Source organism: Fusarium proliferatum (assembly GCF_900067095.1).
Source record: "Fusarium proliferatum ET1 genome assembly, contig: FPRO_scaffold007, whole genome shotgun sequence".
In the NCBI taxonomy this organism is placed as follows: domain Eukaryota; kingdom Fungi; phylum Ascomycota; class Sordariomycetes; order Hypocreales; family Nectriaceae; genus Fusarium; species Fusarium proliferatum.
This window is the reverse complement of record NW_022194796.1, coordinates 1,308,805-1,332,556: the sequence shown is the minus strand read 5'-3', so window position 1 is coordinate 1,332,556 and position 23,752 is coordinate 1,308,805. Positions and strand designations below refer to the sequence as shown.

At 49.4% G+C, this 23,752-nt stretch overlaps 10 protein-coding genes across 10 annotated transcripts; 5 read left to right on the top strand and 5 right to left on the bottom strand.

Moving 5' to 3' along the window:
* Positions 1-1,160: 1,160 nt before the first annotated feature.
* FPRO_07761 (putative ribosomal protein L30, cytosolic) lies at positions 1,161-1,742 on the bottom strand (the record flags this gene model as incomplete). Its single annotated transcript, XM_031234146.1, has 3 exons — positions 1,161-1,259; positions 1,450-1,604; positions 1,664-1,742. 3 exons carry the CDS (start codon positions 1,740-1,742, stop codon positions 1,161-1,163), a joined length of 333 nt encoding a protein of 110 aa, XP_031083913.1.
* A 288-nt stretch (positions 1,743-2,030) lies between these two features.
* Positions 2,031-2,910, top strand: FPRO_07762 (putative 60S ribosomal protein L10, cytosolic; the record flags this gene model as incomplete). The annotated part of the gene is made up of 3 exons (XM_031234145.1): positions 2,031-2,075; positions 2,238-2,622; positions 2,675-2,910. The coding sequence occupies 3 exons, from the start codon at positions 2,031-2,033 to the stop codon at positions 2,908-2,910; spliced, it is 666 nt and encodes a 221-aa protein (XP_031083912.1).
* An 837-nt stretch (positions 2,911-3,747) lies between these two features.
* Positions 3,748-4,189, bottom strand: FPRO_07763 (uncharacterized protein; the record flags this gene model as incomplete). Its single annotated transcript, XM_031234144.1, has 3 exons — positions 3,748-3,798; positions 3,925-3,969; positions 4,130-4,189. 3 exons carry the CDS (start codon positions 4,187-4,189, stop codon positions 3,748-3,750), a joined length of 156 nt encoding a protein of 51 aa, XP_031083911.1.
* An 825-nt stretch (positions 4,190-5,014) lies between these two features.
* Positions 5,015-6,718, top strand: FPRO_07764 (uncharacterized protein; the record flags this gene model as incomplete). Its single annotated transcript, XM_031234143.1, has 1 exon — positions 5,015-6,718. The coding sequence occupies one exon, from the start codon at positions 5,015-5,017 to the stop codon at positions 6,716-6,718; it is 1,704 nt and encodes a 567-aa protein (XP_031083910.1).
* A 1,990-nt stretch (positions 6,719-8,708) lies between these two features.
* On the top strand, positions 8,709-11,525 carry FPRO_07765 (uncharacterized protein; the record flags this gene model as incomplete). The annotated part of the gene is made up of 1 exon (XM_031234142.1): positions 8,709-11,525. The coding sequence occupies one exon, from the start codon at positions 8,709-8,711 to the stop codon at positions 11,523-11,525; it is 2,817 nt and encodes a 938-aa protein (XP_031083909.1).
* Positions 11,526-12,896: 1,371 nt separating this feature from the next.
* Positions 12,897-14,477, top strand: FPRO_07766 (SPE-3 spermidine synthase; the record flags this gene model as incomplete). The annotated part of the gene is made up of 4 exons (XM_031234141.1): positions 12,897-12,933; positions 13,247-13,282; positions 13,338-13,871; positions 14,200-14,477. 4 exons carry the CDS (start codon positions 12,897-12,899, stop codon positions 14,475-14,477), a joined length of 885 nt encoding a protein of 294 aa, XP_031083908.1.
* A 295-nt stretch (positions 14,478-14,772) lies between these two features.
* On the bottom strand, positions 14,773-15,678 carry FPRO_07767 (putative nitrilase (NIT3); the record flags this gene model as incomplete). Its single annotated transcript, XM_031234140.1, has 1 exon — positions 14,773-15,678. The coding sequence occupies one exon, from the start codon at positions 15,676-15,678 to the stop codon at positions 14,773-14,775; it is 906 nt and encodes a 301-aa protein (XP_031083907.1).
* Positions 15,679-16,539: 861 nt separating this feature from the next.
* Positions 16,540-16,873, bottom strand: FPRO_07768 (uncharacterized protein; the record flags this gene model as incomplete). Its single annotated transcript, XM_031234139.1, has 2 exons — positions 16,540-16,729; positions 16,782-16,873. 2 exons carry the CDS (start codon positions 16,871-16,873, stop codon positions 16,540-16,542), a joined length of 282 nt encoding a protein of 93 aa, XP_031083906.1.
* A 3,301-nt stretch (positions 16,874-20,174) lies between these two features.
* Positions 20,175-21,292, top strand: FPRO_07769 (putative LST8 protein; the record flags this gene model as incomplete). Its single annotated transcript, XM_031234137.1, has 4 exons — positions 20,175-20,196; positions 20,253-20,274; positions 20,333-20,828; positions 20,879-21,292. 4 exons carry the CDS (start codon positions 20,175-20,177, stop codon positions 21,290-21,292), a joined length of 954 nt encoding a protein of 317 aa, XP_031083905.1.
* Positions 21,293-21,715: 423 nt separating this feature from the next.
* Positions 21,716-22,063, bottom strand: FPRO_07770 (putative conidiation protein 6 (con-6); the record flags this gene model as incomplete). Its single annotated transcript, XM_031234136.1, has 3 exons — positions 21,716-21,791; positions 21,839-21,899; positions 21,946-22,063. The coding sequence occupies 3 exons, from the start codon at positions 22,061-22,063 to the stop codon at positions 21,716-21,718; spliced, it is 255 nt and encodes an 84-aa protein (XP_031083904.1).
* Positions 22,064-23,752: the final 1,689 nt, after the last annotated feature.

The window sequence follows — 23,752 nt, the reverse complement described above, 5'->3', positions numbered from 1 at the left end:
CATATAGCCATTAATTAATCTTAATTATTTACTCATACTGTAGCAGCCAATCTATATCCGTAACACTGCTGGCGCGGTAGCGTCGTAAGAGGTAATGTGTGGCTGTTCAATGTTATTCTGTCGTGTCAATGAGTGGAACAGCTCCTTATATGGGCCCTTTTATGAATGAATGCCACGGATCTTCCCCAGAAGGAATTGGGGACATTTGCTTGTGCCTGGAGGTTTTCCCGCAAACAACAGGGCCATACTTGATCCATGCGTAATGTGCATGGCCTCTGGCAACGTGCCTTTAATGATGCGCCTGGAAATTAGGAAGAATTGTACTGGGAGATTGGCAATTGAGTTTTGGATAAATTACCAGTCAATGTATCACTTGAGTGGCTCAGGAATGAGCAACAGGAAGCAAGTGATAGGAGCCGCGTCAGAGCATATGTTCCAAAATTGATCATGTTATATGTATGCCACGTAGTGGTTGACTCACAGCCAGCTAACCCGAGCTTTCGAATCCTGATCGCAACACAAAGTTAGTGTGGTCACTGCAGGTCCGAGGCCTGAACCTTGTGAGTTACAATTAACTGAGTGGCTCTTGAAGTTGGTAAAGTCATGCGTTCCCAGCAACTTGTTGCTCCTCAACAACCCGTGCAATCCTACCATCGAAGGTTTAATGCATCTAGAGCAGGGATGACACAAAGATTACATGTTGACTTAAGAACTAGGAAACCTTGTTCAGGTAAGAATAATGAGCAACGAAAGAGTAGATATAAATATATGTACAGGCGAAGAGGAGTGCTTCCGTATTGAGTCCTTGACAACGGGATGACAGACTTCGTACACTAGTGCTCTTTTTTTTTGCAACACTGAGCGCGGCATTAACAAATCCAATTGCATGACAGCTAATGTTACAATCACAGGGACAAGACAAATATTGGCGGGGAACAATGTTCATGAGCTTTATTTTTTATTGGCTTGAACTGGTAATCAATACCAAGTCCAACGAAGCCCAAGACACATAGGTCAAGGGGAGAACTGCCTGCTTTCTTGCATCGCATGTTCTCAATACGAGTTTTCGCTTTTTCATTACTCAGATTGGTATATCCTCAAATGCCCTGGACCCATTTTACCCCAAACGCCATAAAATACATTCTCTATCAGCGAGACACTTAAGCCTGCTGGTCGCTGAGGATGTCGGAGTCACCAGCGTCAAGGATGGCCATGGTGGAGCAACGGAAGAGCTTACCGCAGGCGGTACCGAGCTCAATCTGTGGAGGGACGTGTAAGCCTATGAACCCTCCAAAGTCGGATGACTTCTTCTCTGGGTAGGCCGCAAGAACTCAAGTTCTTGGGACCAAGAAATGTTGTCAAGCAAGCCAACATTTCCGAGAAGGATCATGTTGCAGTTTCCCGCAACATGACGGTATTTGTAAAGAGACCTAGCGATTTGGGACTTACGTTGTTGCCAGAGAAGTGGTGGATGGGGGCCTTGGACAGCATGCTGTAGTACTCAAGCTCAGACTTGCGGAGAGGAGGAGTGTTGCCAGCAATGATGATGAGCTTGGCCTTGCCGGATCGGAGGCTCTTGAGGGTAGACTTGTAGCCAAGAGTGACTGCAAAATTTGTCAGTCCAAAGTTCGTTTTTGATCGTATCTCGGGACTCTGCGCATACCCTTTCCAGACTTCATAACAAGCGCCAACTTAGAGTTGATGCTGTTGGCATCCTTCTTGCTCTTCTTCTGGGGGGCCATTGTGACTGTTGGGCGACGGGTTGGCGGTGACTTGACGTTCGTTGATGGAAGCTGAATGTGTGAAGAAAAAGTTGCATGGGTTTTTGAAAGGCAAGTGCGTGGAGTGCGCTAAGCCCGATACGTTCCTGTCGTTCAGAGCCCTAAGCCGATATTTACCCGCTGACCTCATTCGCTGACAAATTAGCAGACATTGCGACAAAGGCTGTTTGGGACATTCTTTGTGTGCAGCTCTGCTCTCTCCTACACCAACACCATCAACCCCGGATATCCATCAAAACCTCCGACAAAATGGCGCGCCGTCCTGCTCGTTGCTACCGGTACTGCAAGAACAAGGTGAGTTTTTCTTCATTAGAATCATCTCCAGAAATATTGTGATTTTGACCTCGCTGGTTCATTTCCGTCACGAAATATCCAGCGCCGTGCTTCTGCGGGGTGGTCTCTCTGATTATGAATCACCAACTTCTCAAGATCATATCATACTGACTCCTCTTCCAGCCGTACCCCAAGTCTCGGTTCAACCGTGGTGTCCCCGACCCCAAGATCCGAATCTTCGATCTTGGCCGAAAGCGCGCCAATGTTGACGACTTCCCTCTCTGCATTCACCTCGTTTCCAACGAGTATGAGCAGCTGAGCTCCGAGGCCCTCGAGGCCGCCCGTATTTGCGCCAACAAGTACCTCGTCAAGAACACCGGTAAGGAGGGTTTCCACCTCCGAGTCCGCGCCCACCCCTTCCACGTCGTCCGTATCAACAAGATGTTGTCTTGTGCCGGTGCCGATAGACTGCAGACCGGTATGCGTGGTGCCTGGGGTAAGCCCAACGGCACTGTCGCCCGTGTCAACATTGGCCAGATTCTCATGAGCGTCCGCACTCGTGATGCCAGTATGTGTAATCCGGTTTGCCACCCTGAACCATCTTACTAATCAACCACCAGACCGTGCCATCGCCCTCGAGGCTCTCCGACGATCCCAGTACAAGTTCCCTGGCCGACAAAAGATCATTGTCTCCAAGAACTGGGGCTTCACCCCTCTCCGACGTGAGGAGTACCTCGACAAGAAAGCTGCTGGCCGCGTCAAGGTCGACGGTGCTTACGTCCAGTTCCTTTCCAACCACGGTTCTCTGGAGCGCAACATCCGCCGCTTCCCCGATGCTTTCAAGTCTGAGGCTTAAAGAAATGATGGACAGGATGGAATCTGGGTTTTCTGGCGTCAAAATGGCTTGTCAAATAAGGACCTCTCGATACTCTACTAGTTGAAAGGTGCCGGTTAGGCAAATTGAAATCTTGCATTCAGAATTGTGTTCCCTCATCGTGCACCTCATCATTGATGATATCATTCAAAGAATTTCTGACTTTGACTAGGTAGTGTGATAGGTCTATCTAAGCACGGGATATGATTTTCTAAGATCCGTAACACTGTGAAATGTGCCTCTCGATCTCTAAGTCATGCACTTCTTGGCTTGCCGTAGTCAGACAGTTGCTTATCGATCAGCTCAAGCCTGGCATTCCTCTCACGTTTTGGCTTGGTGATTGGCGGGTTGTGTTGTCGGCATCCCCACTCGTACCTCTCTACCGACTATGGTGGTGTACTCCCGCTTACCTTTGGGGGAATCTTGATGCAGGAGGAATACTACCATTTCTTGTTGCTTATTATATCTCATTCCAAGGTACTTGGGATTGTGCATATCGAAGACTGTACTTCAAGAGTGTTGGCAGAGACATTCATCAATGTCTTGTTGGGGCAGTCTCGTAATATGGCTACGCTTGGATTCGGACCACATGACTTCACTTGGGTGATTTCTGACGCCATGAAGGTCACAGGTAGCGCACGCCTTTTTTCCTCAGTCTGACAGAAGACACCAGGGGTTATCGTTGGACGAGCGGGAGCCCCGTTGGTTAGGCCGAAGAAACATGAATCGTAAGGTTGTATGAGGTGAGGAGCCCTTTAATCATCGCTTGGGGACTTGTATGTTCTTTCTTTGTGAAAATTACTTGGTACCTAGGCTGGTTCAGTTGTAGCGAGAGACTTGATAGTCGGTGTCTATCGTGTGGCGCTGTTCCTTTAGGTCGGGTTTAGTAGCATCCATTAGCACAGTCAGATGCAGTATGAGATGAGAAGTGGCTGGCTAAAGCTGGCATTGGACAAATGGAATGTGAGGACCTGGGGGATCATGAAGGCACCTCACCTGCGGCTGTGTCACCTTGGGCGGGACAACGGGCAGACTAGGTACCTATAGCTCATAGGTACCTCAGATCTGTCTTTGATGGACAGCAACTTATCACCCTGCATCTGATCTTGGCTGTGGATATGTGCCGGGCCCTTTTTCCTTCTCGAAGAATGTAACAATCGTTTATTAACCGTACGACTTCTTATTAGACATTTCAACTTACGGCTGCGGTTGAAATATCGGTCAGCACGGCATGAAGTGATAAGCAGGCCCGAAATTCCATCATGGATGTTTGTTCGGGCTTCGTTAACAAGATTGCTACGCCTGTCCACGTCAGAAGAGCCAGAGCTAGAATCAGGGTTGTATGTCTTAATGCGGCCTTGGGTTTGTCTTATCCATCCGCGTCTCGCGACTCATGCGGGTGGACTCTGTTGAGTGGGAACGCATAGTTTTAAGACGTCTCAACTCTTAACATTCGATACCCAGCATTATGCAGTGGTACTTTCTACCCGTCTTTCCGGGTACTGCACATGTTTGTTTCTCTCTGTCTAAAAGGCAGCTGAGCTTCACTGGCTACGGCGGATGGATGGACAAGTGAACACGCGAGCGTCTCCCCCCCACCCGCCGATCAACCCCCGACTACAGCGTCTAGATGACGCCCATGAGCGTAGCATCCCTCTAAGGTACGGATACTGGCCTAGCTTCCTTTGGTGCAGTTCGCTTTGCGCTGAGGTGCTTGACTGGCCCCTCCAAAGGTTCCATCTGCAATCCTCCCGCCTCTCTTCTCCCTATCTCTTAGTGATACTACAAACCCTTTCTTCCCCCAACATCCTTGTTTTTCGAATCTTCTTGTCTTTTACTTCATACCTTCATCTTTTTCACTGCTTGGACTGCTCGAGGTCGTCAACCGCGAGTATCCAAATCCATATACTACTTGCTTTGTTCCACTTTACCGCATATCACCTCCAGCTCCGCCAGCCCCCCGACACAGGCGGATACAGTTATCTAGGGGGTCCACTTCCATCATCAACGCATCTTATCTTGTCCGCCATTTCCTTATCGGCGCCAACATCGTCGCTTCACGACAGTTACAACGAGCGTAACAATCATGGCTTTCCATCAGCCGACTCGACAGTCGGTCCAGCGCGTCGTACGGGCTCCTGTTGACGAGCAAGAGATCCCCCGGAGAGAGGTGCCAATTACCCAAGAACGTGAACCAGAACAGTCGCAGACATGGGTGCTCTTCGCGCCCACTGACGTGACAACAACATCATATCTCACCGAAACGGATCACTCGTTGAAAACTCCTGGGAGATCGCGAGTAGGGGATCTGGGCAGCTTGAACTCGGCTGCGAAATCGGAGGCTGAGTCACGCCAATCTGCCTCAGCATCTGGTCTTGATGAAGAGGATGATGCCGAACTAGATAGTCTAGATGGCCACTTGCCTGGCTTTCGCTCAATATCTGCAGTGCAGCATCAGCCACAAGACGAACAGCAGGGATCTGGGCCAGTGTTTCCCGGCCACGATGGTCTGGGATCCTTCCACCTTGACCAGCCCACCTTGGGGGCCGAAGCACAAGATCACATCTACCAATTCGAACGATTCAATCCCAGACGGCAGTATCAGCGAAGAGAGAGTTTTGATCTGCGGCAGCTCGATGTAGAACACGACCAGGTTCATGAGGCAGAGAAGCGCCAAAGAATCGAAGCTTGGCGACTGGAACACAGTCGAGTATTGCTAGGTGAGATTCAGCGCGAGACAAGGAGGAGACGACTTTCGCAGGCATCTATTCAGAAACGTCCGTCCTCCAATGTGCCTTCTGTACCGTCGGCCCTTGCGTATGATGGAGAATCAGACAACATGACATGGCACGATGAGGATGCTATTGGAACATCATCAGATTCAGAGGGGTTCTTTTCTAAAGTCACCAGACGATTCTTGCGAGATGTAGTGGGAATGGACGAACGATCGATTTCAGTGTTCTTAGGAGAAACGGTAATTGAAGATGATGAAGATCTATCGTCAACACCCCGCGCCTCCCAAACCTTGGCGTGGGAGTCGCGACACTTTGCCTCTAGAGAGGAGTGGCAGTTGGACATGCTGGAGAGGATGTCAAGGGAGCTTGGTTCCCTTGTCAGCCATATTTCGCACCATCCTGGCGCATTCTCAACCTATACACGAGTCCAGCAGATGCCTCTCCCCTACGCTGGCCTTCCAATCATCCCAGAGTCAAACTCGTCTCATTCCGCCACAGACAACATTCGACCAACAGAACCCGAACACGCGTCATTCCCACAGTTCAAACCAACAATCCAGACATCATCACAACCCATCAACATTCATGGCAGATCTGAACCATCGGCCGAAACAACACAAACATCACGACAAGACACTCCTATGAGCAACACTTTCACTCAGGAAGAATGGGAGAAAGATCTTGATATGAAACTGGTGTTCAGATATCTACGCTCTCGTTTCATGCCACGAAGCAGCAATCCGGCTCCATCAACACCAGCTCATCTGGCTACGTCGAATAGCCAAGACACAGCCGCAAAGCTGGCACGCGTCCGTCAACACCACCCGCTGGTTTCACGCATGCGACCTCCCGCCGAACGCCGAACTTTCAAAGCTACAACGCCCGGAAGTCCAGTGGCAATTCGGCATCCGAGTAGCTGCGCGAGTCAGAGCACCAGACGATCCGCTCGCCGTAGTAGTGTCTCATCTCGACATTACTGGGACATAGGTGGATCTCTGGGTACAGGCTCTGTAATCGCGTCTAACGGTCCGATGGGTAGCTGGGGCGAAGTGTGACGATAACTGATGTATGTGAAGATGAAAGTGTGACAGATGTTGACGCATGAGCTACGAAGGGCGCATTATAACGGTCGCATCAGGAGTATAATGAGCATTTGCCCAGTTACAGGCTAACTACATGATGTAAGTTCTAAACGAAGGAAATCACCACTATTGAAAATTATTCAAAGATGATGGTTGGAGTTTTTCTGGGACATGATAGAGTTTTATTTTATGATTTTACGGACTTGTCCTTGGGCAGGTCCCCAATACCTACTCACTTCAAACGAAAAAAGAAAAAAAAAAAACAAACCATTCCTTCATTCTTTTACAGACAAACTGCCTTCCATCGTCCTAATGCTGGTTCACTATGAATGTATTTTCTTTGTCACTAAATGTTCTGGTGTGTTGCACAGCCAGCCATTAATCGAGGCGAAGGGCCCAGTCATCGCCTCACTGAACGAGTCGAGATCAGAACGCAATGGGACATGACAATCACGTCAATCTTGAAAAGAAAGTAATATCAGGAGAGGCTGAGAGCCAATTGAATTTTCAGCCTCGTGCGAAATTTGCCTCAATGAGGCATCTTTAATTCTTTGCACGGGGTGTATTATTTTTTGTGAACACAGCTCCAACCTGTACCTGAGTCCAGAGGGGTTCTTTGCAAGTGGTGTAAGTCCTGAACTGCGTATCATTCACACGCAGTAACGGGCCTAGGATGGTTCTTCAATCAAAAGTTCTGACAATTATGACTCCTTTTCCTCAAGATATACTGTGTTTTGACTACTGAGTTTTTCCTTTCTGGAGCACATTGTCCAACCGTTCATTTGACTCAAATTAGACCAACGGGGAGAAGAGGGAGGCGCCGTTCGCTCCCGTAGCAAGGCGGGACTCGTCAAGTGAGGAAATACCCTATTGGCTAGAAAATCCTTATCTCGAAGCGCTTCCTTGTGCTTTTGTCACTGTTAGTGAGCGTGCACTGGCGGGAGCACTTAATTAGGCGGGGTCAAAAGAGAGGCAGCTCTGAAAGTGACTTGGCGAGGAGCGCGCTCTGAGACAAGTGGTGCCGCTTTAACAAGTTTCGTGTCTCCCTTGCATTTTAACCAAGACGACGTTAGAGGCAGATGTGAAGCTTCGTGTTCTTCAACGGTTATCGTTATTAAAACCTAAAAGAATATCTGGCCGGTAAAGCTGAATTAATTCCCTTACTACGAAGCTTGAACTCATTATTTTTGCTCATGATTGGAGCGATTGAGTTGTGTTGGATGTATTGTATTTCTGGTCTATTTTCCACTGTAAAGGCAGCTATGATTACTTACCGTTTATGGCAATAGCGCATCAACAGGATTCGCGCGTGTCCACCGTCGAGGCGTGTCTTGCTGTGGGGGAATATGATTCCCTATCCCCGTCCCCTCTTGTCCTATCTCATCTCGTGAACCACTCGAAAAGCAATCGCCTTGTTCGCCCTGTTCCCTCCTCCATAGGCAGGCAGACATTTCGAGTCCCCTCCATCTTGTGCCTCGTGCTCTTGCGACTGTGCTTCTCGCCCACTCCCCCCCGTTCGCCTGCGATTTCTCATCGTCTCCTGAGCTTCCATCGTATATATTGCGCTGTTCCCTCATCTGCGCTCGTGTGCTTTCCCTCCTCTGTTCGCGCTTTGGTCAGTCTCATCCATGCCTTGGGATTCTGTTCCATTTCCTCGCCCGGGTTTTATAGATTGCGCCTGGATATTTTTCAACCTCGACGACCTGGACAGCTCTTCTAATTGATCTTATAGTGCGATGAATTGAAATTAGGCGGCTGATTTGCCTGCGACCCTGTCCAGTTGGGCCTGGTTGCGGCCCTTGACACATCATCACGGCTGTCAGCGACCAATTGCCATACCATATATATTTCTCTTATATAGCGTTTCCTCCCAACCCTGGACCTCAATCATCGAAGGCTCCGGAGTCTATCTACACATTAGCTTTCGATCCCAACCTCGCGACATGAGCGCGTGTAGCTTCCAATGGCAACGACCCCGTTCGACCCGTCTCACTTCGCCCCAAATGCCTTCGATATATACACAGATGCTGTCGCGATAAGGGCGCCGACTCCCAGCTTGCCAGGAGGAGCTTGCGGTTTCGTGGACCTAAATCCTGGTGCCAATGGAGCCCGATGTGGATGCCGGAGGTTCTGGAGTCGTTGCCCAACTGGCAATCTTGTACCGGATCAATCCCAATGGTGTATGTGCAATCACCACGCCTGCTATCATGAGGAGGGATCTCGTGATGTTCAGCAGCCCGAGGTTGGTATACCAGGCCAGGAGAACGAAAGACCCAGGACCGGAAGAGAACCGTTAAGCCCCGTAGTGGACATTGCCATCAAGACGCCCCCTGTGATACCCGGAATGGATTTCTCGAGTTTTAATGCAGGAGCCTTTTCTTTCATCCAAAGGACACCAGACCAGAGATTGCCGGACCAGAGAATATCCGTGGATACCGCCCCATTTTCACGGATTCCTGCCAGCCAAAACCTCGGTGCTTCTGCCTCAATCCCGGATACCTTAAGCTGGGGTGGCCTTCTTCAGTCTCAGTCTTGCCCTTCTGCTATCCCACCAATACCTGCCCAGTGTTTGATTGCCTCTCAGACCGCATCGACAACCTCATCCGCCCAAGCCAAATATCTCCGGCCGTTTGCAGGAAAGGGACTCCACACACTCAATGGGCTTACAGCAGAGACACCTCCGTCTCCGACTCAGGCCAATACCCAGGATGTTCCTCCAACTTCTGTGCCTCAGAACCAGGCGCCACCAGCTGACTCTTTTACGTGGACTTCCCAGGACTACAAACCACCTGACACTCCCCGCGCAACCACACCAACCCAGTCCGAACCCCGAGCTACAGCTTTCAGTGCCGCTGTTTCGCGTCGCGCTTTCAAGAATCTATCTGATATTGTCAGCGGCCACGACCAGCGCTTAGATCGGCTGGAGACGGTCTCATTCACAGCAGCGGGACACGAGGAATGCCACGAAAAGCATGATCACGCCGACATTCGTATGACTGATTTAGAAAGTCGCGTTGAGGAAGTGGAAAAACTTGTCAATGATAACAAGAGCGTTCTCAACGACAGCAATAGCGTCACGTCTCGTCGTGGCGATGATGCAAGTGTGATATCGGTATCGACCAGCACTACGAGTCGGCCAACTCACTCACAGGAGCTTTGGAGTCAGGTCCAATCTCTACAAGCACAGGTGGTGCAATTACAGTCGCTGATGCCATCCCCAAATCATCCATTTGAGATCGAAGTAGTCTTTCTGCCTTTCCCCCTCAAAAAGGTGTGGCAGGAGGCACAGCAGTTCAAGAACGAGCCACAAATCTCCAATGATGACTGGACGCAATTACCCATGACGCACAGCACAGCAACTCTCCGGTCTGAGATGTCGCTCTACCCTGACTGGATGGTCTCGGATCAAGATACGAAATGGCTTCTGCCTAAAGCTTGCGCAGACAAAGGCGTTATTGATCGACGATTGCGCAGCCGTGGTCTAATCAAGACGATATCTGTCAAGGGCTCAGACGCCCGTAGTGTTACCATGGCTATGAATGCAGCCTTTGGTCACCTCTTTCGCGAGATGAACATTTTCTCTCGTCCACAAACGACAGACCCTCGCTCGTCATCCTTTTTGGGACTTCAATCCACTTGGGTCCCTCTTCGCAAAATCCATAAGGACTCACGATTACGCTTCCTCAGTCCCGCTGAGATGATGACTCCAGCTGTGTGGGATGTTCAGTTCCTGAGCCAAGTCATGATGAGAGCTTCTGAGCCTAGGTTGTTCGTAACTCATCCTGATGCCTACCTTCAGGACTTTCAAGCCTATGAAATGGGCTGGACGTGGCAGATGCTCAGGGAAATGAGCCCGGTCGCTCCTGATCCATCAGCCTCACTAGATGAAGGCAAACCCTATGAAGAGTGCTGGTCTTGGGTTGAGCAGCTCGATGAGCCACCAAGTGCAAGCAGCTCCATGAGCGTGCGACCTGACAAGGCACCAAACTCATCATCACCATCACAGACCTTTTATCCAGCTTTGCAGTCAATTAAATCTGCAAGTCCGTCAATGACACGTGCTCAGTCGCCTTTGCTCAGCAGACGGGGCTCTCGCCCACCTCACATTAGAACTTCTTCAATGCCCATGTCTGCCCCCATACAAGCCTCGCCTGCTCTCAGCAGACGCCGCGTTGCGTCATATGGACAGAGCCGTCGCTCGTCCCCAGCTCTGCATGCCAACTCCCAGGCGGCTATCATGAAGCGTCGCCGCACAAGATCACCTAGCCATCGTTTTACACCCAGATGGACTGCTTCACCAAGTCCAATGCCTCTTGGAATTCATGATCGCCAACCAGCGCGTGGCACTACTCCCTTTGCCTATGCCACGCCGTACAGCAACGCTCCTCTCCAAGAACGACCTATTCGCGCCGGAAGTGCTGCTCCTGTTCCCGCCCAGGATGACTTCGACGATGACTCTGACTTTAACATCGAGATTTATGAGAGCGGGTCCGAAGACATGGAAGACGCTGAAAGTGTGAATGACATGGAGATCGTCACACATAACCAAGCTCTCGTAGAGCAAGGTTCGCAGGGCTGGCAGCTTCCAGAAGATGAGCCGTGGCCTGGGATCGAGGACCAGCGCGAGGCTTCAGACGGCGAAAACGTTGATCCTCACCAGACTGATCCTGACAGCAATGTCAGCAGCCAGCCTTCTGAGTATCCCAGTACACAAAATGCGTGGCCAGATAACAACGCGGCCGAGTTTCACATTCACGAAGATGACGATAACAGATCATGAGGTTTTCGAAGTACGTTATATATGATTGCTGCCAAACAACAGGAAGGTAGCCCCATTTTCAACTCTCTGTACACATGTCCATCTCCACCGATGGCTGGCATTTTCATTATTCTATGTGTTTATAATTATATGCTTGGCGTTTCATGGGTAGTTTCTGGTTTACGAGGCGTTCCTGCAATCAAGGTTCGGGGTGAATGGCGCTTAGGGGGTTAACAAGGGCGTATGATTCTATGGGCTGAATGAGTCAATGCTATTCAGATGAAGTTGGGTGTCCTCTGATTCTGGATGTTGGAAGACTGTGCCTTGATAGCGGGAAAAGTTTGTAAATCTGGGAAGGATCTTTTGTACCACGATACCAGCTCACATCCTCCTCTTTGTCTGAGCTTGTTAGAACATATACCAAACAAGCGATGTATATTGTCCTATTTGAGCCCATGGCCCTTATGCTCTGCCTTATGATGAGAGACGAGACAGGGAAATGATTTCGAGAGATAAATCCACTCAGTTACCAATTGCTCTCCGAGGTATATTTCAAGTCACCAATGTGAAGCGTCTCGTAGCTATATATCCCCATTTGGACTGCCAATAGGCCCTTTAGCTCAGAACTGAGACCTCCATGGCCCGCTTCGAATATGGGCCATGCTGGGGTGAAAGCTCAAGTTACCAGAAAAGGAAATAATTAGAGAGGTTAAATCAGCTTTACTTTTGACATTCAACTCTCTCTATCCTTCCAAGCATCGTTCCACCACCCACCCCACGTTGTGCTATGCACTGTTTGGCCTCTTGTCCTGTCCCACTGACGTACCTGTCAGCGCGGTTAAGCCGAAAATGGCAGCAATTGGGCAGAATAATGAGAAGATTTACCGTTAGTTAGCGTTGACCAAGTACAAGAACAGTACAACATGGGTTAAACGACCAATGCGCTGTATCATGAGTCTATTTCACCGTTTACAGTGAGACAAAGCTGTCTAGGGTACCCAGTAATGCCTCAGCAACCTTGAAAGTCACCGCCTGATAATCATCTGGGGCCCCAATCGATGCCCAAAAAACGACAGTGCCATCACCAGGTTCTGGTTCTGTTTCTGTGTGGGCGTCAAATTTTTTACCCGCTAAAGCCATCCAATGGCTATGTCTCCACTAATACTTACGTCCGGGAGCTCTTACATTCGCAGGCGCGGACGCGGGTACCTGTACAACCGTGTACACCAGTTGCTCCAGAAGCAGGAATGGATGCACCTTTTTAAAAAGTCAAGACTCCCGCCTTTTTCTTCACCTCCACGAAACATCACCACTTCCTCCTTCGGCTCGTCGCTTGCATTTACGTCACGTCGAACCTTTTCTTGTTCCTCCTTCTACTCTTCCAACAACAAAATGTCTTCTGAGGAGATCACCCACCCTACCATCAAGGGTATGTTCTTCTTGCTGTTCATGTTATCTTTTTTTACTGCCCCACGTTATCCTGCCCCTCTCTCATGATAATGATCATCATGAACATGTCTGGTCACTCAATTCCTGGCGGTTTCTCTCAAGATTGAAGCCTATGAATTGATAATTGATTCTTACAAGATTTCGGGCTCAAATTCTTGAGCTTATCGCTATACAATGGCGATAGTCTCAGCTCTTCAATCCACGCTTCCCCTCCATACACCAAGATCTTCGCATGCACTCCAATTACCTCAGAGTTTTCATTTCTTGTCGGCAAAAGCTAACAGTCTCTTCAGATGGCTGGTTCCGAGAGATCTCGGACATGTGGCCCGGTAGGCACATACAATCCGTTCAGAAACGGCCTTCAATTCTTACCCTACCCAATAGGCCATGCCATGACCCTCCGCGTCGAGAAGGTCCTCGTCCACGAGAAGAGCAAGTACCAGGATGTCCTCATCTTCAAGTCCACCGACTTCGGCAACGTCCTGGTCCTCGACAACGTTATCCAGTGCACCGAGCGTGACGAGTTCTCCTACCAGGAGATGATCGCCCACCTCGCCCTCAACTCCCACCCCAACCCCAAGAAGGTTCTTGTCATTGGCGGTGGTGACGGCGGTGTTCTCCGTGAGATCGTCAAGCATGACTGCGTTGAAGAGGCCACCCTCTGCGACATCGACGAGGCTGTTGTCCGCCTCTCCAAGGAGCACCTCCCCTCCATGGCCTGCGGCTTCGACCACCCCAAGTCCAAGACCCACATTGGCGATGGCTTCAAGTTTCTCAACGACTACAAGAACGAGTTCGACGTCATCATCACTGACTCATCCGATCCCGATGGTCCCGCTGAGGCTCTCTTCCAGAAGAGCTACTTCCAGCTCCTCCACGATGCTCTCCGTGAGGGCGGTGTCATTACTACTCAAGGTTGTATGTTCCCTATTTTCTTGAGGAGAGTAACTGGCGTCCCTAGGAACGGCAGAATCGGGGAACCCTCCCGGATCAAAGTTGATCGCTGTGGCTGGGATCTCCCTCGATGGGTACATTTTGGTGCCGCTTCCCTCCTAGGGGCTCCCAGAAGCTAGTGCTGCTTTCCCAGCTCTGCTTCCGGTAGTCCCGCGATAGCATGCATTTCGTTTGTTGGTTAACGTGTGCCGCGTTCGTCCGTTCAGTTCTGCTGTTCCTGATCCGCCATGTTATTGTAGTATTGCATAGCAGTTTCTCCTGGGACTACACTAACTCGTTAACTTGCTTACAGCCGAGAGCCCCTGGCTTCACCTCCCCCTCATCACCCGCCTCAAGAAGGACTGCCAGGCTATCTTCCCCGTCGCCGAGTACGCCTACACCACCATCCCTACCTACCCCTCCGGTCAGATTGGCTTCATGGTCTGCTCCAAGGACCCCAAGGCCGATGTGAAGACACCTCTCCGATCCTGGACCAAGGAGGAGGAGGACGCCAAGTGCCGATACTACTCTGCTGACATCCACAAGGCCAGCTTCGTCCTTCCCAAGTTCGCCCAGAAGGCTCTTGAGTAAAGCTATTTACCATGTCGAGGATCTTTGGGCAGGATGGCTGGTTCTTTTATGAGTTTACGTAGGATAGGGATCAACGGAGATATAAAAAAGATGACCAAGGCGGTCACGAATAGATTAACACGGACGCAAAGGTATATATGTGTTCAAAAAGGAAAAGACTCTGGAGTTTTACTGCAAGTGGAGTCATGAAATAAAGGATTTTGATCCCTCGCTCAATATATCCTCCGTCATTGTCCCGTGATGCATTCCAATCTTGGCTTTCATATACCGCTCAAAGGGGTAGCAGTCTCAAGATTCAAGGCTCCTCAAACTGAATCTTGCCCTCGCTCACATCAGGGTATACATCAAACCTTCGTTGAGTGTTCAATGGAATGTTCTTTCTCGCTTCTGTAATCTTTTCAGGGTCGAGTTCCCAATCGACAGTGGTCTCCTTCTCATCTGCTTCAGCCTGAACCTGCGCCATTGGGTCGGCAACAAGACTGTGGCCGTAAGCAGGGTAGCCCGTCTCAGCGCGTGCGGGACTACAGAGAGCCACATAGAGCTGATTATCGGCAGCTCGAGCTCTACCGAGCAGTTGCCAGTGAAGAGGGCCGGTTGTGGTGTTGAAAGCACCAGGATAGATAAGAGCAAAGGCACCCTTTCGAGCTGCAATGGTGGCTAGTTCAGGGAAGCGAACGTCGTAGCAGATAGCAACAGCAATCTTGCCGTACTCGGGAAGATCAACAAGTGTCACCTTGTTACCAGGGCTGAGAATATCTGACTCGCGGAATGTGATCTTGCCAGGGATGTCGATATCAAAAAGATGCACCTTGCGATGTGTACCTAACAAGGCACCGTCGGGTCCAAAGATGAGAGTTGTGTTGTAGTACTTCTTCGTATTCGGGCTGTACTCTGGAATTGATCCACCAACGAGGTAGACTTTGTTATCGGCGGCCATTGCAGAGAGGGCGTGATAAGAGGGCGCAGCATCGTTAGATGGCGGACTAGGCTGTAGAGTCTCTGCGTATTGAGGGAAGTGATCTGTCCCATAAGGCGAGTTGAAGCATTCTGGCAGAACAACAATCTTTGCGCCCGAAGAAGCTGCTCGGGCGACGTGTGAAGCTGCACTATCGAGGTTTGCCTTCTTGTCAGAGCCAGAAGCGAGTTGGATAAGAGACAGCTTAACACGCTGCTTAAGAACTGGTTCAGTGATGGACGACATCTTGCGGGTGATGGAAGGGCTGCTTCGTTGGAATAGTGAGAACGGTGATGCTGAGGTCGTCAAGGATCGAGATGTTAGTGCGAGTCGGCCAAGGACAGTTCGCATCGTTTATGAGTAAAATCAGCAAGTTATCAAGATGGCGAAAGATATGGAAAGATTGATGAGGGTTGGTGCCGGCATCGGGGTACGAGTGATGTGATCCAATGGAAGTGGGGGTGGGGTCCATTACGAAATAGTACAGAGCTCTCGGGATGACGCGGGGCAAGAGGAGGAGATGCTATTCGTCAAAAGTTGTATTCATGATCGAGTTGACCATGAGACAACCATTGAATAGCCTACTGTTGCCACGATAATTTGAGAGACTATTTTAGGGGAACCACAGTGTTACTCAAGATGAGGAGATACCCATGAGCTACACAGAACCTCATATGAATTACTCAACAGTCGACGACCCTGGCAAATCGGTTCTATCCCAGGCGCTCTAGGCTTGATGTCGAGTATACGAGTTTAAAAAAACAGATCGGCACAGCTGCAAATGTCATATTTCGAGCAAAGTTCATTTATTAAGGAGTGAGATTAGCTGCCAATTGTTGCTCCTGTAGCAGCACAGCTTCATCCTCCAAACCAAAGACCAGAGTAAATCAAGTCAAGCCTCAAAACGAGTGACACCAGACAAATGCCGGCCATAACCAAAATCCCTCCATAGATAGATATCCACACCAATAAAAGCAAATCACATGGTATCTCAAACGATTGAGTGTGCACACTTGTATGTAGCCTGATACGGCTGTCCCCTCTTGTACATGTCCTGGAAGACATTTCTTAGCAAGACTGACCTTAGTCTGCCATGAGGTAGAGTGATCAAGAACGGCGACCATAGACACTGAAACCACTTGAGCCTCCGTGAGAACGGTCATGCTGGCCACCTCTGGACGGAGGAGGAGGTGGAGGAGTGGTGCCTCCCTGAACCTGGGGAGGGGAGGATCCTGTAGCGAGATAGCTGTAGGAAACCCGACGAAGTTTGGTTCCATGACAGGCCTGGCATAACCCACTGCTTCAGCGTCAGTAAAGCTGAGATACAATAGAGAGGATAGTGAACATACGACCCACGTTGGAAGGATCCAGCGCACAGATCACAGGTAATCCAAGTCATGCCTTCATCATCAAAGACATAGGAGGATAGAGAAGAAGCCATCGTAAGTGATGTCAGGAGTTGTTGCCGTTTGTGGTGCTTGAGTTTGGTAGTCAGTTGAGTTTCTTATTTTTCCAAATCTTTCATTGCAACATCAGGAAGGCCGATCTACATATATAGTCTCAACCTAGAGAGCATCAGCTTCGGCCATAGTATACATCAGACAGCCAATGCGACAGAGGCTATGTTCATCGTTCAGAACGGCCACCAACACACCGCCTCACAAACAGGACGAAGGCGTGAATTGACATGGAGCGTCATAACATGTCCGTCAGAGTTGGTAGCCGTTGTCAAGATGCCGGCTGCAACCGGGTCTTGTGATGGCGATCGGGTCAAGGATGCTTGGTTGCCTTAATCGGGCTCAAATCCCTAGACAATCTGTTTCGTGCCCGAACTCAACGGCGCTCATCTGAGCCGGGATGCAAATTCACATATCTGGGGTCCTGGGTTTGGGCCTCATTTCCAGACGCACATCCCTACACCAGCTCCTGTCGGCCCCGAACTACAGCACAGACTTGGCCGAATAGCTGCGATTTGTGGCTTCTGTACTTCATGCAACTCTCCTTCGGTCTGTACCAAGAGCGCCTCCTGGACCGCGTCGTCGGTGCTTATATGGAGGTAAAATGCCTCGAATTGTTGACCGGTTGCGGAGGTGTCCGGCAAATCACAATCCATGCTGACCAGCTCTGACGGTTTGCTGCATGATCGCAAGGTTGCGCCTCATACCCCGTGCTTTTGCGACGAACCAGGTTAAGCGGACTCTGTGACTTCGGCTGAACCCATGCAGCTTCGCGGGCATTAAAAGACGCCATTTCTCAAATAGCTGTGCTATTGCGTGCATGCCTAAGTAGTTGCAGCAGCCATCATATTACTTGCCCAACACCCCTAACAGATGCTGGAATTCTGGAAAGCGCTCATCTGGTGGGTGTCACATATGGACTCTGAGCGACAGACTGCTCGCGTCTCGTGGGGAGTCAGCTAGTAGCCTTGTTTGGAAGGGGGATGCAGAAGGCGATATATTCGCATCACCTGCGATCTTGATATCACGTTGATGTATAGTGCAGGTGTATGAAACCGAGATCCTGAGAGAATCCTAGTCTTAGCCATCATGTTGTGCCCATCCTGCCTCTTATCCGGTGCAACCTCCCGATGAGCGTCGGGCCTCTCCAACTGGCATAGTTCACCAGTTGACCGACTTTCCTGATGGCAGCCGCGTTTGTCGTTATTTGCTGCATCAAATGAGCCCAAAGGTTTTCCAAGAGACAGAACCAAGTACACGCAGCCACGACATCGTTGTCAACATGCCACTCTTGTACGCCCATCAATAACTCGACCGGTCAAAAGACATATGTTATCCATCGGTCAAGCCAAGACTGGAAATAAGGAAGGAAACAGTAAGCTTGCTGTGATCTTTCGATACGCAAAGTCATGCACCTCTTCGTTAGCTCTGCCTTTGTGTTACCCCCAACTACTTCAGCCCTTCTCTGTTGAGCCTACAAGTGTCTGCACACCAGCGCTTTGTAATCGGGAAAGTCATGGCCAACAGAAGCCTCGACCAATCTTGGCTGTCTTATCGATCAATGCCGTCTCTTGCCTTGGCTCGGCTTAAGATCTTGCAAGGACGAGACTATTCACAGTCTGACCACCCAATCCATCCCGCATCGTTGCTAATGGGTGATAACGGGTACATTATCCATTGCTAAGGAAAAGAATAGTCAAAGATAACAAGGTCGGAGACGTTGAGCCTGGGGTTGTTGCACAGATGGCCTTGCAGACACCTTTGCCGATTGAACAGGACACTTCTTATCCTGAGCCTCAAACCATGCACATTCACCGCGGCATGCTTGTTCGTACTCGATGATGTCTGAGCTCATCAAAAGACTGTCAGATGACCTCGACGCGGGAGACTTTTCGATCACCAATCAGAGAAGGTAAGCAATGACTCGAAAAGTAGTTTTTCTTATCTCTCTGATTGTATCTATCATTGTATCTCAGCCCCAAGATCGGTGATGTGTTGATTCAGAGAACATGAAAGTCGGCTGAACCATACCAGCATTTGGTCCTTGCTGTTATTGAAGGGGGTGGAGCCGTCAGGGGCTGTCGGCCAGACTCCGTTCTGTTTTGGAAGTCTGCAGTCAGTCCCAACAGGACCTGATGATTCAAGTATGATGACAGTGAAGAGAAAGAAATTCCTCCTCTTTTGAGGGTCACGTAGGATATGTCGTGTATGTCTCAAAACTTCCGAAGGTCTCGATGTCAACAGGCCATATTGAACCTCCAACGCCGTCACACGACAGTTGGACCTGCATCGGTGATATTTTCGTGAAATGATCTGATAATTCATTCAGAGTCGGTTTGAAATTGACGCAAGCAAGGGGTGACATTCTTCGCCTTGGAGACTGTGCAATAACTCCCAGTTAGTGCACGCAGATATACAACTCAGTGACAGAATGAGATCGTGATTCCGCGGACATAGACTTGCTGCTCAATAGACGGTTACTGCACTTGCAGCTGCTCTAACATCAGACTCTCGTCACTCCCTCCAGCATAACGCCCATTTTCCTGTAGCTGTGTTACAACAGCCCGACCACGCGAGAATGACAAGTTGACGTGACCAAAAATGGTTGGGTCAGTCATATCATCTGCCCTGTCAGGAGCTGTTGTTGATGCAAATGCTCTATGCGGTGGGCAGGCGGTGTTGCTGAACGAGCTGCAGAGACGGGTGATGGCATGAGCGAAATCACGATGAGCCTGTGCGACCAGTTACACAGACAAAGCCCGTCGCACAAATGACGCCCTTTTTAGACAGTATGTGTCTCGCAGTAGCTTGGCGAGGTTCTGCTAGAAATTTCTGGCCTTTTCGGACGTTCGGCTGAACTTGGTCTGCACGATCTTTGTGGTATGCACTTGCAAGTGTCCACATTGGGGCATAATAGTTTACAGACGCTGCCACGGATCAAGCCGGAAGCACGGAGAGAGCATCGTGGTAATACTTGGAGTATTCTTTAATGCTTGAGAATCAACTTTGGTGTTGACGTTCATGTCAGAGAACCCGTTGTTCAAGCTGGGTATGGAAGGGGGATGCGAGGCAGTATAGTACCGTTTAAATGCATAGCTTGGTTGTTGCATATCGTCTCCTTGCGAGTCGTTCTTCGCGGTGGAGACGGGAGGAGGCCTTCGAGTAGGGAATCGGAGCTTGGAACTTAATGAATCCTTTGTTTCTCGACCTTCCTGTACAGAAAAGTCCTGGGACAACTATCAAGACCATGAGCTGAGCATACGCGATTGATTCTCCGCCTTCAAAATGTCTGTTATTCTCTGCACAGGTAAATGCGACTTTGCTATCCACATATCCTCCAGTACAAGCTAACTCACCTCGCAGCTGGCTATGACCACACTATCAGGTGCGATCCGATGCGCTTCTCGACTGGTAATCGCAAATGGCTGACATGCAGCTTTTAGATTCTGGGAGGCCTTGTCGGGTATCTGTTCACGCACGATCCAACACCCTGATTCCCAGGTGAACCGCCTCTGCATCTCCCCCGACAAGCGATACCTTGCCGCCGCTGGCCATCATACCGTCAAGCTGTACGATATCAAGTCTACGAATCCTAACCCGTTGTTGACATTTGAGGGCCACACCGGGAATATCACAGGCGTCGCGTTCCACTGCGAGGGGAAATGGATGGTAACTAGCTCTGAGGACGGGACCGTCAAGATCTGGGAGACGCGGACCGGATCCATTCAGCGAAGCTACAACCATGGCTGCCCAGCCAACGACGTGGTGATTCACCCCAACCAGGGTGAGATCATCAGCTGCGACAGGTCTGGAAGTGTCAGGGTGTGGGATCTGGCTGAGAACAACTGTTCCCATGAGCTCATCCCAGAAGAGGACGTCTCAGTCTCCAGCGTTACTGTCGCTAGTGATGGGTCCTTGCTATGCGCTGCGAATAATGCTGTAAGCAACAATCAGAGGTGCTGGAAATTAATCTCTAATCATTTCGCTAGGGCAACGTATTTGTGTGGAATCTTATTCAGAGCTTTGATCGCACACAGTTAGTGCCGGTAACACACTTCAATGCCCACAAGGAATACATCACCCGTATTCTTCTATCCCCAGACGTCAAGAAACTCGCCACTTGTAGTGCAGACCATACAGCCAAGATCTGGGAGGTGAAGAACATCGAACCAAGCACAGATCTAGAACCCAAGCCGTATCCCTTAGAAGCCACTCTTACCGGGCACCAGCGCTGGGTCTGGGATTGTGCCTTCAGCGCCGATTCTGCATACCTGGTCACTGCTTGCTCCGATCACTATGCGAGATTGTGGGAATTGCATAGCCAGCAGATTATCCGACAATACAATGGACATCACAGAGGGGCTGTCTGCGTTGCCTTGAACGATTACTCAGAAACACGATAAAGGGGTTATATGGAGCACGGTATATCACTAGATTCATGCCAGGTTGGCGGGAGAATGGCGTTGGTACGATATTTTCAACAAGGTTCGGATATTACTGTTTGAGGATTGAAGTTTCGATACGGACATGTGCCCTAGATAGTAAAATGCACCCATTTGTCAACAGAAATCACATTGCAAGCCCCTGGAGCATGACATCAAGTATGTGGCAGTGAAGAGGCAATAATGCTGGCCAACTCCGAATATGGAATGATGAAACAGATCTTACATGATTTCATCTTGGTACACAATGTATTCACAAAGGGATCCAATCTGTTTACAGTTTCAATTGCTCACGTTTAAGTTATGCCGCTGGTAAATTCCAAGGCCTTCAAAACATTCGTGTAGGTAATAAGGTCGCTAGCTAGACAGGCAGCCTCACAGTTCTTAGAAATCCTCCTTGTCAAAACGCTCCTTGGCATTCTGCTTAGCCTCGTCGGAGACGTTGGGGCTGTTCAGGGTACTATTGCTATCAGCCGGTAGTCAAGTCTAAGAAACGTTGGAACTTACGCCTTGAGACCACCAGCAACATTGCCAGGGTTCTTCTCCTTGTTTTCCTCAGCGCCCATGACTGTAAGGTTCAGAATAGGACTTATAATGGGAGGCGTGGAGCTTACCATCACCACCGTTGAACTCGTTCTTGAGAACCTGGCGTGAGTTTTCCTTGGCCTCCTCGGAGGTGTTGGGGTTGTTGATGGTAGCCTTGTGGCCGCCGGCAACCTGAGCATCGGTCATTTTGAAGGAAGTGTGTGGTGAAATTTGTAAAGAATAGGAGGTCTTGTGGTAGCTGTTGCTTAAGAGTCGTCGATGTGTTGATGAGAACTCTTGGGTTGGTAGCGGACAACAGGAGCTTCTTATAGCTGTTTCTCAGTCCTTGTTTGGCCTCTCATCGCCGATCCCAGATGAAAATCAACTTGAAAACATCAAAATTGATGAGCCGGGGTGTCATACAGTCCCCTCTTACTACGATATTGCTGTCGGCAAGCTGCTTTCTCACAAGGAAGCTTGCATATTGACCTGATACCCGACGGGATTGTTTGCTTCTGGTGAGAAATTATTACGGGCACGATTTGTAGTGTGGTGACGTGTAGGCTGCCCCTGAGCAAGTGTCTCGTCACGGACAAATGCTCGATCATGGTGTTGAAGCATGATTAGTGACATTCTGACATGTGTGCGATATCAGAGATCTCAATTGGAAACATCATGGGGAGAGCCTGGAAGTAAGTTATTGGGTCGATCCATTGTAGAGTCCGATCTTGTTGCAACCAACTTTCAGTTTTTAATGGTCCCCTTGCAGATCATCCACGATCATGAGAGGCAAAGTGTATAGGTAGTCTAGATCAATCTTATTGCAGGCGAAGTTCGAAAAGGGCAAGTTATTGGTTGATATCAACAACAATACCACAATTCCTGAGCAAAGCTGTTCTGACGCATCAATTCATATTTGCGAGGCACTCATCATTAATTACAACAAATATTCCCTAAAATCACAGGAATATGCTTAAGTGAGGATTCCAAAGCAAACAAAGTTGAAAAGACGGTCTGTGCCAGTTAATGAATCATTGACGCGGATCATGACATCAGAACGTGTCGCAAGAATAGGACCGGCCACGAGGAATCTGCGAGGTCCCGTGAAACGCTGGATAAGGAGAGCGACATATGAGGAGGTGAGAGAAAAATGAGAGAAAGGGGTTGAATATTCGTTGTTTGAATTTGCTCAAGCCTTGGGTTACGGTGATTGGATCAACTGATAGATATTGACCGACCACTAAGTCTTATGCCAAATTTGAACTCTCGAAGTATTGGCGAGGAACAATCTTGAATAGAAACATGTCTAATATTAACGGATCCAATCGCAACCTGACAATGTTCTGTAAGCAAGATCAACTTGACTGATATATCAATTCTGTCATTTGTCTTGTGGTTGGCCAAGGGTAGGTTGATCATTAGAAACTCTACATGATCGGCAAGCTGAGACGTTGGGTATGATTCGGACAATTCCGAAGGTATGAATACAAAATTTCAACCGGCGCTGGCCGAATTATGTGCATATGCGGTCAAGTTGAAGCCGACATACGGATTGACGATCACTTAATCATGTCTTCTGTGTCGTTGAGCTTGACAATAGTCCCGAGACCGAGAAGCCAATCACGGAGCGTACCAGCTTTCTAGGGCGATCCGAAACTTAGACGAAACCACTGTAAAGACACTAACTGGCTCTAGCATATAGCTGAACCGTCCTTGTGGGACAGCGAGACATGTTATGTCGATCCATCTTGGATATGACGAGTGGCTCATCGGCGTGTCCGCGGTAAAGGGAGCGAATCAAACTCAATGGACCTCCACTGAGCGGCTCTTGGCAGTGCGTCTATCGAAATTCCTCATCGTCGGAACTGGGTCTCTCCCTACAGGGCCTATGTTGAT